This window comes from Ipomoea nil, unplaced genomic scaffold (assembly GCF_001879475.1).
Source record: "Ipomoea nil cultivar Tokyo-kokei standard unplaced genomic scaffold, Asagao_1.1 scaffold1034, whole genome shotgun sequence".
Lineage (NCBI taxonomy): Eukaryota > Viridiplantae > Streptophyta > Magnoliopsida > Solanales > Convolvulaceae > Ipomoea > Ipomoea nil.
Genome location: NW_017617462.1, coordinates 270,108 through 284,789, shown reverse-complemented (window position 1 = coordinate 284,789; position 14,682 = coordinate 270,108). Strand labels below are relative to the sequence as shown.

Genomic DNA, 14,682 nt, shown 5'->3' with positions numbered 1-14,682 from the left:
GATTAAAATCAGACATATATAAAACGTTCAATTTATTTCGGGCAATGGTAGAACGGCGGTTTTCCCGTTCTATCAAAGCCATTCAGTCTGACTTGGGCGGCGAATATCGCCGATTACACACAGTTTTCGAGTCTCTTGGCATAACTCACAGGCAGTCTTGCGCCTATACACACGATCAAAATGGTCGTGTTGAGCGCCGGAACCGACACATTGTCGAAACCGGCTTAGCTTTATTAGCTGAAAGCTCAACTCCCCTTCAATATTGGGATTATGCTTTTGAAACAGCAGCCCATTTAATCAACTACTTGCCATCTTCAGCCATACAGTTCAAACGCCCTATTCTCGTTTATATAACACCTAACCCACATATAACTTTTTCCGTGTCTTCGGTTGCCGCTGTTATCCCTATTTGCGGCCCTACAATCGCTATAAAATGGAATATCGGTCTGCACCATGCGTCTTCTTAGGTTACCCAGTCTCTTATAGGGGTTACCGCTGCTTAGACTTATCCACGGGAAAGATCTTTAGCTGCCGTCATGTCCGGTTTGATGAGTCCACTTTCCCCTTTTCTATGCAGGCTTCTCTACAGGTTACTGATGAGCAACCTATCAATACACCCTGGGGTTCAAGTCCTGTTGTTGTTAATACTCCGGCTCCACCACCGCCAATGGAGTTACCCATGGCACAGGAACCGCCTCAAATGGCTAAAGAGGCTGCCCCAGCTCCAACTTGGAGAAAACGGAAGACCACTACTAAATCATCCCAGAGCGAAGGGCATGTCATGCGCACCTGGCGTAAGACTCGTGGAACAGATGAGCAGTTTCAGGCACTCACTGTCACCACAGATCCCACATGTTACTCCCAAGCAGTTGGACATCCGCAATGGCGGGATGCCATAGACCAGGAGTTTAATGCACTACTGCATAACAACACCTGGAACCTGGTCCCGGCAACACCGCACATGAATGTCATAGGCTGCAAGTGGGTTTTTCGCACCAAGCGTAAAGCTGATGGCTCAATAGAGCGCTACAAAGCGCGCCTGGTTGCCAAAGGGTTCAACCAAGTGGCTGGTGAAGATTTTTTTGACACGTTCAGTCCGGTTGTTAAACCAACCACTGTTCGCATATTATTTTCTCTTGCAGTGTCTCACAAATGGACCATGCGACAGCTTGATGTCCACAATGCCTTTCTAAATGGGCATCTATCCGAGACGGTTTACATGAAGCAGTCATCGGGATATGAGGATCCTGCACATCCGGATCACGTGTGCCACTTACAGCGTTTTCTTTATGGCTTGAAACAGGCTCCTCGGGCTTGGTTCAAGCGACTACATGAGTTCCTAATATCAACAGGTTTCCTTGCCTCCAAAACTGATGTGTCGTTATTTCACTACACCGACGGTGATTCCAGGGTGTTCTTACTCGTCTACGTAGACGATATTATTATGTTCGGCAACGACTCAGCGTTAATTGATTCCCTTTTACGGCGTCTCTCATCTACGTTCAAGATCCGGGACTTGGGCAAGCCCACCTTCTTCCTAGGCATTGAGACTTTGTCAGATGATGGTGGCTTCCTATTGTCTCAACGGAGGTATATGGCTGATGTTCTCTCACGTGCGGGTATGACCGACTGTAAACCCTTGGCTACTCCGGCTGCAGTCACTCAACCGGCTACACCAACACTTGACCCGTTCGACAATTCGACTCAATACCGCCGGATAGTAGGGGCTCTGCAGTACTTGACCATTACTCGGCCAGATCTTTCATTTTCAGTTAACAGGCTTTGTCAGTTCATGTATTCCCCCACACAGGATCATTGGGGTCTTCTCAAACGTGTCCTCCGGTTTGTAAAAGGCACTCTCGACTACGGGCTACGTCTATCTCCATCATCGTCTTCCGCTATACATGCATTTTCAGACTCAGATTGGGCCGGCTGTACTATAGACCGAAAATCCACCAGTGGTTATGCGGTCTTCCTTGGGACTAACCTCATCTCCTGGCTATCTCAGAAGCAGCGCACGGTTGCACGCTCCTCAACAGAGGCCGAGTACAAAGATCTTACCGACGTAGCTGCTGAAGTTACCTAGGTCGTATCCTTACTCCGGGAGTTGGGTCTACATACTGGAGATCCTGCTACATTATGGTGTGATAATCTAGGGGCAACATACTTAGCCGCTAATCCTGTGTTCCACGCCAGAACGAAGCATGTCGAGATTGATTTTCACTTTGTCCGCGATAAAGTTTCTTCGGGGGAGTTCGTCGTCAACTTCAATTCAACCAAGGACTAGCTTGCTGACATCTTCACCAAACCCCTTCCAGCTCCGCGTTTTCATTCTCTGAGGGACAAGCTCAATGTGGTTAGCATCCACCCTTGTGCTTGAGGGGGTGTGTTAGCAATATTAATATTTTATGTGTATATTATGCTTTAATATTATTGGTTGTATTTTAGTCAATAGTCCTAGCCTGAATAGTAGGAGACTATTATGTTATTTCTCCTATAGGACTCTAGCGTTCTCAAGTTCTGTAATCTGATTGAATTTATTATTTTGAATTTGAAATCCCATCATCTCATCGGTTCTTGGTGACTTATCCGCATCATAATTGTGTTAAGCCATAATCCCGCTAAACTTCTTCAAATAAATTATGATCTTCCAGACTTGTACATGGGTTGCATGATATGGGTGCACCATACTGTGTAGACTCAACCTGACTCAAATAGAATACAATTGGGGACTACTTGATTTTTCAAAAAAACATTCAGCTCATCGAAATTTACAATTTATTCCTAACATATTAACTACTTGGGGGATTTATTGACAAAAAAGAGTATTCAAATCACCGAACAAATTGAAGTGGAAAATTACCTCGCAATATCCTTGTTTGACAATCAGCATTTAGCTCTTCAATATTAGTATATATTTAATATTTTATGCCCTAATTTTTATTTACCCTCCCTTATGTCCCGTATTTGGTTTCAACCATACCTATACAATTATTTGATTGACAATTATAATCAATCTTGACTATATAATCTTGCATTTGTAAACTTAGAATTACCTATTTAAATACAAAAATTCAACATTCAATTATCTATGCATGAACAATTCCAATATATTCTTGCCTTGATATACTTTAAAGTACTTATTTTTTTTAAAAAAAAAAAAAAACATTGGGCATTATCCCAATCGCGCAATGTGCTTAAAAAACTAGTTTCATAATAATTATAAATTAAATAAAAATTTGAATAATACATTGTTTCAATAAAATTTATTCTAAAAATAAATAATAATTAAGTACATTATAATTATGTTAAAATCTAAATGTACAGTTGAAAACATACTATAACAATAGATATTAGAGTTAATTAATGAAATGGTCCCTTGACTATAGCGAAATTACCAATTTGGTCTTTGACTATTTTTTTAATCAATTAAGTCCCTCAACTTTAAAAATCTTTACCAATTTGGTCCTCCGTTTGTTTGACCGCTAGTCATCCGTTAACTTGGGACCAAATTAGTAATTTCGCTATAGTCAAGGGACCATTTTGGTAATTAACTTTAGGGGCAGGCAATTTGGTTTAGTATTCTCGAACCGTACCGAACTAGTTTAGTTCGGTAATATACCGAACAACCGAACGGTATTGGATTCTTGTATATCGAACGGTTCGATAAAAAACCGATCCGAATTGTTCGGTAAAAAATTGAATAGAACCGAATACCGTTTGATTTTTTTAAAATATAGTAATAATAAATAAATATATAAATAAATAAATAAAAAGTAAATCCAAGTCCTTTGTTGCTTGCTCTGCCGTTTGGCTCATATTCTCACAGGTATATCTCGTAAATGTTTTATTTGGTTTCTTTATGGTTTGTTATCAAAAGTTATATATTATGTGTTGTGGTGTTTACATAGTTCATATCCAAAGTCTAATATATAATAACATTGCAATCCAAAGTTCAAACCGTATTTGGTTCGGTTCGATTTTTACAGAACAATTCAGTTCGGTCCGAGTTTTTACGGAACCGTTCGGTATACAAGAATCTATTACTGTTCTATTGTTCGGTATATTACCAAATCTAACTAGTTTGGTATGGTTCGGTTCGAGAAAACTGAACCGAATTGCCCACCCTTAAAGTTAATTACCAAAATGGTCCCTTGACTATAGCGAATTACCAATTTGGTCCCAAGTTAACGGTTGTCTAACGCTCAAACAAACGGAGGACCAAATTGGTTAAGATTTTTTAATGTTGAGGGACTTAATTGATCAAAAAAAAATAGTAAAGGATCAAATTGGTAATTTCGCTATAGTCAAGGGACCATTTCAATATATATACATATATATATATATATATATATATATATATATATATATATATATATAGGCAGGTTCCTGTGAGAACAGGTTTTCCCGTGTGGTTAGTGCGGTATACACCATTTGGTATGCATAAATGCACCACATAGTGTTCGAAAATACACCATTATGTGTGGTGTATTTTTTTTTTTTTTTTGTGGTGCATTTTTTGACATTTCATTCTGGTGTATTCTCAAACACTGTATGGTGCATTTATGCATACCTAATGGTGTATGCAGCACTGACGCACGGGAAGACCTGTTCTCACAGGAACCAATATATATATATATATATATATATGTGTGTGTGTGTGTGTGTGTGTGTGTGTGTGTGTGTGTGTGTGACAATACAATAATGCTATAACGCCATTCTTGAATTTCACTTTGCCCCACACAATTGCTTTTTCTCATGAACGCCGGTCAACTACTCTCTATAACATTATATTACTCATGAGTCGTTCGCTACCTCGCCCTCTCTCTTCTTTCTCAACTCCTTGCTATTCCAAGTAGGTTAGACTCAATATACCCACTCCACTGGGCCGGGTCTAGAGGTATAATCCCAACATCTATACATATATTTACATCATTTGAAAATAATGATCAGTAGCATATTATATTTGAATTTAAAAAATGAGCAACATGTTTGGTGTGTGGTTAATTTGATTCATAGAATACTTCTAAAAACAATATGCTTGTATGAGTGTAGGTTTCATTTGAAAAGTTGGGTTTGAAGCGTTTGAAACGGTGGTAATAATATAGTTTCAGGGAACCACTCTCACCTTACTTATTTCTAATCGTTGCAGAAGGGCTGAGTGCGCTTATAGAGTTATAGACAAGCAGATGAGGCAAGGAAACCTACATGTTATTACTGTGGCTCGGGGAACACCGTCCATTTCTCATTTACTCTACGTGGACGACTGTTTTTTATTTTTCAAGGCAAATGCCCAGGAGAACTTGAATATAAAGTTGGCTCTTGACACATATGCAGCAGCCTCTGGCCAGAAAATAAATCTCGATAAGTCCACAATCTGTTTTAGTGCAAATATGGGTGTCCGCGAAAGGAATACTGTTGGTCGATACTTGGGCTTGCCATCTTTGATTGGCCGAAGAAAGAAGCAGATCCTCGGTTTTTTTAAGGAGCGCATTTTAACCAAAATTCGAATTTGGAACTCCCGTTTTCTTTCTCGTGCAGGTAGGGAGGTGCTTCTGAAGAATGTTGTCCAGGAAATGCCCTCTTACGCTATGATGGTGTTTCTCTTACTTGTGGGTTTGTGCAAAGAGATGGAAACACTAATGAACGAATATTGGTGGACAGGCTCGATTGGTACGGGGAAAGGAATAAGGTGGCGATCGTGGGGAGGTTTGTGTGCTCCTAAGACCACAAGTGGCATGGGCTTTAGGACGTTGGACGAAATGAATCTTGCCTTGCTGGGAAAACAAGCCTAGCATCTCATCACGAGACCCTCTTCTCTAGTCACCAAGGTATACAAAGCTCGCTATTATCCACACACTGATTTTTTGGGGGCTAAGGATGGGGCTAATCCGTCCTATATTTGGCGTGGTTTTTTGGCTGTACAGGACTTGATGAAGGACGACTGCCGACGTGCGATTGGGAAAAGGTTGGACTTGGTTGTACAAGGGTCCTGGAGGTAATGGTTGGAACTAGACATAAGGTTGGGGGTAGCCATAAGGTTTGAACCGGGCATAAGGAAGGCATATCAATTCGTGATGGGTGATGTCACGAAGGCTTGTGTAGCCGTTGTTGTGTGTTTATCTATTTGTGAGATGTGTTGTCAAAAAGGCAATGTGTTGCCAATGGTTGTGTCCTTATCCAATTGTGTTATGCATGTCGGGTGTTAATCTACTGTGTGATTGTAGATTATGCCTTGAGCCGTTCTTGTGAGTCGTTATTACTTCTTATTGTATTGGGATGTGTTCCCTTATCTTTATTGTGAGTGCAAAGAGTCTTGTGTTTGACTTCTATCTTGGCTTTGAAATTGATATATACTATATCCCGTTTTGCAAATAATTTTGTATATATATAAACTATCTACATATGATATTTCACATGTATTCGTGGGTTACCAGCATCATTCGCTGACCGGGCGTCGTCCCATATATATATTTGTGTTCTTTCAGGTGCTGAGTAGACGAGGGTGCGGTCTAGAGAAAGTTAGTATAGATCCCTTGAACCTTATGATGGTTTGGGCCTGCGTGCCTTTGTTAGAATTTAGACTTCTTGTTTTTTACTTTTTTTTTTGGATATTTGGATTATGTTGCAGATGTTTACGCCTGTGCGTTCACTGTTGAGTGAGCGTGGCATAGAACTCTACGTTTTCCATATATTTCATATCTAGTCTTCCGCTGTGTATGTTTTATGGTTAGTTTATCTGCATGTTTAAGGCTTAAATTCGTATGGAAATCGGGGGTGTTACAGGGCTAATCCATCGTATATTTGGCGTGGCTTGTTGGCTGTACAGGACTTGATGAAGGACGGCTGCCGACGTGCGATTGGGAACGGTTATGACACAGTAATTGGTAGCATGCCTTGGCTGCCTGACGATGACGATCCATATATACAAACAGAGGTCCCCGGGGCGATTGCAAGTGCATCGGTGTCTTCCTTACTTAATGAAGAAGGTACGTCATGGGATATGGATTGTGTCAAGGATATCTTCATTGAACGTGATGCTGGCTTAATTTTAAAAATCCCTATTAGTGTGTGTAAACCCCCTGATTCTTGGGTTTGACATTGGGATAGTAAAGGGGCTTACACTGTAAAATCGAGCTAACGTCGTCAAGCGAGTTTACTACATGATGATAAGCCTTGGAAGGTACTTTGGAATGTCAATGTACCACCAAAGGTCAAAGCCTTCACTTGGCAGTTGGCATCATCTTATTTACCAACCCGGGATGCTATTAGGAGGAAACATGTTGACTGTAATTTGTTGTGCCACATGTGCAGGTAGGAGGAAGAGTCAACTTTACATATCTTTGAGACTTGTCCAGAAGCTATGCGAGCTTACCATGCGGTTGGCTTACCAATTACATATGTGCCAGGTAATGTAGTGCATGAGTGGTTCTTTGGCTGTCTTTCTATGTTACATGCTGATTTGATTCCCAAATTTATAATGGTATGCTTGGGGATTTGGTGTAGTAGGAACGCCTGTGTTTGGAGAGGGGCTGCTTTTGATTTAATGCTGATGGTGCATCATGCTCTACTTTTCTTGGATAACTGGTTGGCAGCTAATGAGAGTACCATCTTGCCTATTGTACCACCACGCCAGGTTGAACGCTGGAACAGGCCGCAAGCTGGGCGGTTAAAATTGAATACAGACGCCGCTATAAATCAGACAAGTAACACCATGGGCTATGGCTGGGTTGTTAGGGATGATAATGGTTTATTCCTAGCAGCGAAGAGTATGTCTGTGCCCGGGATTTACGATGTGAAGGTGGTTGAAGCTATGAGTATGCGGGAGGCGTTGAGTTGGTTCAAAAATACGGGGATGGGAGGGGTGGATGTGGAAACAGATTCGCAGCTCCTGTTTAATGCTCTTTCAGGTCCTTCCTTTGACTCTGCTTTCAGTTTGATTGTAGGAGATTTAAAAGAATTGGCATCATCTTTGTTGGATGTTAATCTTAGTTTTGTCAAACGATCTGTGAATCGTGCAGCCCACATTGTTGCTAGGGAGGCCGTTTCTGAGTCAGGTTGCGCGGGGTGGCTAGATGTTCCGATGAGAATATAATTGTGTTGTATTCAATAATAAAATAATGTCTGAGAGTACAGGGAGCGAATATATAGAGATGCTAGTCCCAGTCTAATATGGATAATAGAGTCCTAATAGTCCTAATACTCCCCCTCAAGCACAAGGTTGGTCAGCCAAAACATTGAGCTTGCAACGGAGTAAATTAAAACGTACAGACGAAAGAGACTTAGTAAAAATATCCGCTATCTGATCTTTGGTAGAAATAAAATTGATTTGTAATTCCTTCTTCGCGACTTTATCACGAAGAAAGTGGTAGTCGATCTCAATGTGCTTGGTGCGAGCATGAAACACCGGATTAGCACACAGATAAGTAGCTCTCAGATTGTCACACCAGAGTTTGGGCACAGAAGGTGGCGCAAACCTGATTTCCTTCATCAGAGAGACTAGCCAAGTAACCTCTGCAGAGACATCAGCCAGTCCTTTGTATTCAGCATCAGTTGATGAATGAGCCACAGTACGTTGTTTTCGACAAACCCATGAGACAAGATTGGTCCCCAAAAATACAGCAAAACCACTAGTAGATTTGCGATCATCAGGATTGCCAACCCAATCGGAATCAGAATATGCATGGATATATAGAGAAGGAGAAGACATAATCTTAAGACCAAGATGTAGTGTCCCATTTACATACCGTAACACCCTCTTGAGCGCCGCCCAATCCGCAGTAGAGGAAGAGTGCATGTGTTGACACAAACGATTGACTGCATAGGAAAAATCAGGCCGAGTTACCATAAGATATTGCAGAGCACCTGCAAAGCTACGATACTGAGTGGGATCAGCGTATGGGATCACGGCATCAGTCTCGGCCTTCGTGGTTGAAACCGGAGTAGCCACGGGCTTGCAATCAACCATACCTGCTTGTTTTAGAATATCCTTCATGTACCGTTGTTGAGACAGAAGCATGCCATCAGACAACGGAATGGTCTCTATACCCAGAAAGAACGAGGGCACACCCATATCACGAACTTTAAACTCAAGAGCCAACTTGTCAATAAGAGCAGTCACATGAGCCGGATCAGATCCCATAACCAAAATATCATCCACATAAACCAGAAAATATAAACGAGTATTGCCATGTGAATATATAAATAGAGAGACATCCGTCTTGGAAGGTGAGAAACCAGCAGAAACCAGAAAATCATGCAAACAAGTGAACCAAGCACGTGGAGCTTGCTTAGGCCCATATAAAGAACGTTGAAGGAGACAAACGTGCCCGAGCATCGTTTTTTCTTCATAACCAGGGGGCTGGCGCATATAAACCGTCTCAGCGAGATTGCCATTTAGAAAAGCATTGTGTATGTCCAACTGTCGAATAGTCCATCCACGAGAAATAGCTAAGGATAAAAGAAGACGTACCGTAGTCAGTTTAACAACGGGACTAAAGGTCTCAAAGAAATCCTCGCTGGCAATTTGATTGAATCCATTGGCAACTAACCGAGCCTTGTAACGCTCAATCGAACCATCAGCCTTTCTCTTGGTTCTAAACACCCACTTACATCCAACTACATTCATACCTGGTTTAAAGGGAACAAGCCTCCATGTATTGTTGTGCACCAGGGCATTAAATTCCAAATCCATTGCATCCCACCATTCAGGAAATTTAACCGCTTGAGTAAAACATGTAGGTTCAGGAGTAACAGCAGCAGCAGATAAAGCAACATGATCATGTGTCCAGAACTTCTCGTATTCATTCCATGAGAGCGAACGGGTGAGGGCGCGTGACGAGACCGACCACGAGGCCAGGCCGAGGAGCCGGCTGGTCCGTGACTGTCCGCTCGGACTCGGTCACAGGCTCGGCAGTAGTATGAAGGTTTGAATGAGAATGTATTATTGAAAGAGAATAATACAACATAATATATAGAGCTATACACCAGGATCCTAAGGGAAGTTACAACAGATTGCATGCTCAGTCTAAGACTAACAAAATAGAGAAAGAGTAGGACAACATCAGATAAATAATACTAATTATAATTAGTCTTTAATAAGTAGCAGGCTGCTGGCGGTGGTGGTCAGAAGCGGCTATGGGCGCGGCAGGAGGGTCACGAGCCGTGACAATAGTCGGATCACCACCAGACACAATTGGTGCAAAACCCCACGGCTCCGGGTGTGGTTTTGGAACCTGCGAATCCACAGAAGCAACAAAAGGAAAGACAGCCTCATCGAATCGCACATGGCGACAGATAAAAACCTTGTTAGTGTTAGTGTCTAAACAACGATAGCCACGAAAAGATGGAGGATATCCTAGAAAGACACAAGGGGATGACCGAAACTGTAGTTTGTTGTGATTATAGGGACGCAGATTTGGAAAGCATAAACACCCAAAAACACGCAGATATGAATAAGATGGAGGAGACCGATGCAAAAGATAATGAGGAGATTTATCAGATAAGACATGAGTGAGCATTTTATTGATTAGATAAACCGCAGTTTCAAAAGCATAATCCCAAAAACGAGACGGAACAGAGGATTGAGCCATTAATGCTAGTCCCGTTTCAATAACATGCCTATGCTTACGTTCTACCCTGCAATTTTGTTCATGAGTATACGCACATGATTGCCTGTGACGAATACCTAACGACGCAAGAGTGGAACCAAGCTTTTTATATTCTCCCCCTAAATCAGATTGAAAAGAAATAATCTTACGAGAAAAGGAACGTTCAGCCAGTGACCGAAACTTATCAAATATAGCATAGAAACCAGATTTAGCACGCATGGGATAATACCACATATAACGAGTGTAATCATCCACAAACAACACAAAATATTTAAAGCCAGACGCAGAAAGTAATGGCGCAGGGCCCCAAATATCTGAATAAATTAATTCCAAAGGATGCGTACTAGTAGTTTCAACACAAGACAAAGGAAAATGAGAAGATTTTCCTAATTGACAAGAGGAGTAGACATTGGGAAGATCACTAGAATTAAATGTACCAACAGACGAACACGCTAAAATTTTACGTAAGACTCGAGAATGAGGATGCCACAACCGCATGTGCCAAACATAAGAGGACCGTGCAGCAACAAATGCAGCAGGGGAAGTAGAAGACACAGGCCATGTGTAGAGACCCCCAGACGCATGTCCCTTAAAAAGAACCTTCTTGGTCAAAATGTCTTTCACATAGAAACAAAGAGGGTGGAACTCAAAGAAAACATTTTTGTCCTTTACAAAACGCTGGACAGATAATAGAGAAGAAGAGAGACCAGGGACATGCAAAACATCATGTAACTTAAAAGACATAGAATCAGTGGCTAACGAAGCAGAACCAACATTAACAATAGGCAAACCTGTACCATTGCCGACTCGCAGAGTCTCCGGGCCATCATAACTTGTCGCAGAAGTCATCAAAGAAGAATCAGGCGTTGCATGATTTGTAGCACCAGTGTCAGGGCATCACTGATGAGGACCGTTGGAATCACCATTATCACCAGAGACGGCCGCATTAGCCTTAAAACCCGGAGCCCCTGAATAACGCCGAAGACAGTTGGCTCCCGTGTGACCAAAACGGTCACAAATTTGACACGGATCATCATAGCGCCAAAAACAATTGGCTCCCGTGTGACCAAAACGGTCACAAATTGACACGGATCATCATAACGCAAAACACAATTGGCTCCCGTGTGGCCGAAACCGTTACAAATTTGACACGGATCATCAACGTCACGTCGTTGACCGGACCGCTTCTGATACGATGTATCTTGGTTTGATGCCATCGGCTACTGCTACGAAGTGAGGAACATGGATGTTGGAAAAGAAAACCCTGGCTAACTGATTCTAGATGAGAATATAACTGTGTTGTATTCAATAATAATGTCTGAGAGTATAGGGAGCGAAGATATAGAGATGCTAGATAGAATCCTAGTCTAACACGAATAATATAGTCCCAGTCTAATATGGATAATAGATTCCTAATAGTCCTAATAGTTCCACCCCTTTTCTTGTTCGTTGCCTTGGTGATGATTTAATGAATTAAGCTTTAATTTCCAAAAAAAAAAAATAAAAAAAAATTGGTAGATGAAAATTCTCGATCTGTGAATCGTGCAGCCCACACTGTTGCTAGGGAGGCCATTTCTGAGTCAGGTTGCGCGGGGTGGCTAGATGTTCCACCCCCTTTTCTTGTCCGTTGCCTTGCTGAGTTGCTGATGATTTAATGAATTAAGCTTTAATTTCTATAAAAAAAAAAACGGCGGTAATAATATAATTTTGGAGCAACAATGACTTTTAAATAATAACATTTGAAATTATGAGAATGATAAAATTTGTGTAATTTAGAGAAAATAATAGTGACTTGAAATGATTATCATAAAAATATGTCTTGTATTACAGTCTTAATATGTGACCTATAATACTTTTTAGAGGTGCATATAAAAAATTACTCAGTACAGTTTAACTAAAAAGTATTACTGCTCTAATATTTATGTTAAATTAAAATCAAAACTGATTTGGAGAGCCATTGACTCTCTTCAGTAAAGTTCCTTAATTAGTTAAAAATCTTTTCTGTCCTAAATAAAATTTTGGGTTCGTCCCAGTTTGTACAAATGATCAAATGTATCTATATTTTTGGAATATATATAAATATTATACTAATTTGAAATTAAATAAAAAGTTGAACAATACATTTTCTCAATAAATCATTTAATAATTTAACAAATTCGCATACTAAATTGAATTAATAAAATTAGAAAAAAAATAATAACTTAATTTTTTACTAAATTCGCATATCTATTAATATTCACTTGCCATACTCGGTCACTCCTATAGAAATATATATACTCTCACCCATACCCTCATTTTCATATCACTCTCGTTTTTCCAGACATTTTCAATATCAGTAATATTTTCTTACACCATATTATATATATATACATATATATATATATATATATATATATATATATATATATATATAGAATAAGGCTCATATGCGGCAGTGGCTTTAGGTGCAGCGGTGCGGTCATATCAGCGTCGTCTATTTTGCTTAATCTAACGGCAGCAGCTAATTTCCGAAGATTTAAAGATTTAAGCGCGTCCTGGTAAGTGGGGGGGTGTTATGATAATTGTAGTGGTTATTTATATTGGTCGCTTGTCAGTATACACCAACAGTGTTAACAAAAGACACCAATAGTGTTAGAAAAAAGAACCACAATGAAATGTAAAAATACACCAAAAAGCACACAACACACCCAAAAAATACACCATATAACTCACCACCCAATGGTGTATTCTGAACACTGTGTGATGCTTTTAGTCATACCTAGTGGTGCGTTCTGGTGATGCGTATCTAATTTGTGCATGTTTTTTTGGTGTGCATTTTATAACATGGATGGTGTATATTCGTATAACTATTAGTGTGGTCGTACTGACCGCTCGGGAAGGCACCAACATGAATTCTCAAATACACCACAGTAAGGTTAATAATGCACCAATAATGAACATAAAACACACAACACTATGATTTGATATATTCTGGTGCCCAATGACGACTTTAACCTTGCAGTTCGCGTACTGTGAGAACGCGCGCGGAAATATCGGAAAAGCCTGGATGAATGTGATTCGTTGGATTTATCTAATCTAATGGCCTACAATTAACCGCACTGCCGCACCTAAGTGCACTGCCGCACTTGAACCTTCCTCTATATATATATATATATATATATATATATATATATATATATATATATATATATATATATATATATATATATATATATCATGTAGAAATTTGTAATCAATTTTAAGTTTTAATGTGTGTTTATGTATGATTTGCTATGAACAGATCAAATAGGCAGGCAATCGATTGACTGAAGATGGCTATGAACAAGAAGGTGGTGGTGTTCATCATGGGAGCCACCGGATCGGGAAAGTCGAAGCTATCTGTCAGCCTAGCCGCCCACATTGGAGGAGAGATAATCAACTCCGACAAGATTCAGGTTTACAGAGGGCTTGACGTTCTGGGTAACAAGATTCCTGAGATCGAGAAGCTTGGCGTGCCTCATCATTTGCTTAGGCATGTTGGGAACCCCGATGAAGAATACACTGCCCGCGACTTTTGCTTCCAGGCCACGTCGGTGATTGAGCGAATCATCAACTCCGGCAAGGTTCCGATCGTCGTCGGAGGGTCAAATTCTTTCATTGAAGCCCTGGTGGAGGACCCTGACTTCAAGTTCAAGTCCAACTACCAGGGCTGCTTCATTTGGCTTGATGTTTCTCCAAATGTTTGAAGACTTTTGTGTCTAAACGAGTTGACCAAATGGTTAATCAAGGTAACTTAAATTCATTTCAAGGTAGAATCGTCAAAACGAACTTATATAATTGGTCAGACTAATTTGGTTAACTGGTTTATTTGCATAATTTTTGTTTGGTGTACTGATTATATGCATGTACGTTTGGTTGATGAGGATTCTTAGGAAATAATAATGTGTGGCTCAAATCCATTCAATTCCAAGAAGACAATCATCCGCGTTGCATGCTTAATTACTTCTTCCACATTGCACGTCGTCCACATCTCACGTCCTCCATATGATGATATGTGTGCCGCATTTCTCTCAATTGCTTAGTATAAATAACT

At 40.4% G+C, this 14,682-nt stretch overlaps 1 protein-coding gene across 1 annotated transcript; it reads left to right on the top strand.

The window, feature by feature from the left end:
- The first annotated feature begins 13,921 nt into the window (after positions 1 to 13,921).
- Positions 13,922 to 14,335, top strand: LOC109180719 (adenylate isopentenyltransferase 3, chloroplastic-like). Its single transcript, XM_019330427.1, has one exon. It carries the CDS (start codon positions 13,922 to 13,924, stop codon positions 14,333 to 14,335), a length of 414 nt encoding a protein of 137 aa, XP_019185972.1.
- The last annotated feature ends 347 nt before the right edge of the window (positions 14,336 to 14,682 follow it).

What these genes read in the sequence shown, in the direction of transcription:
- LOC109180719 (XM_019330427.1), top strand. Translation starts at nt 13,922, where the DNA reads ATGGCTATGAACAAGAAGGTGGTGGTGTTCATCATGGGAGCCACCGGA.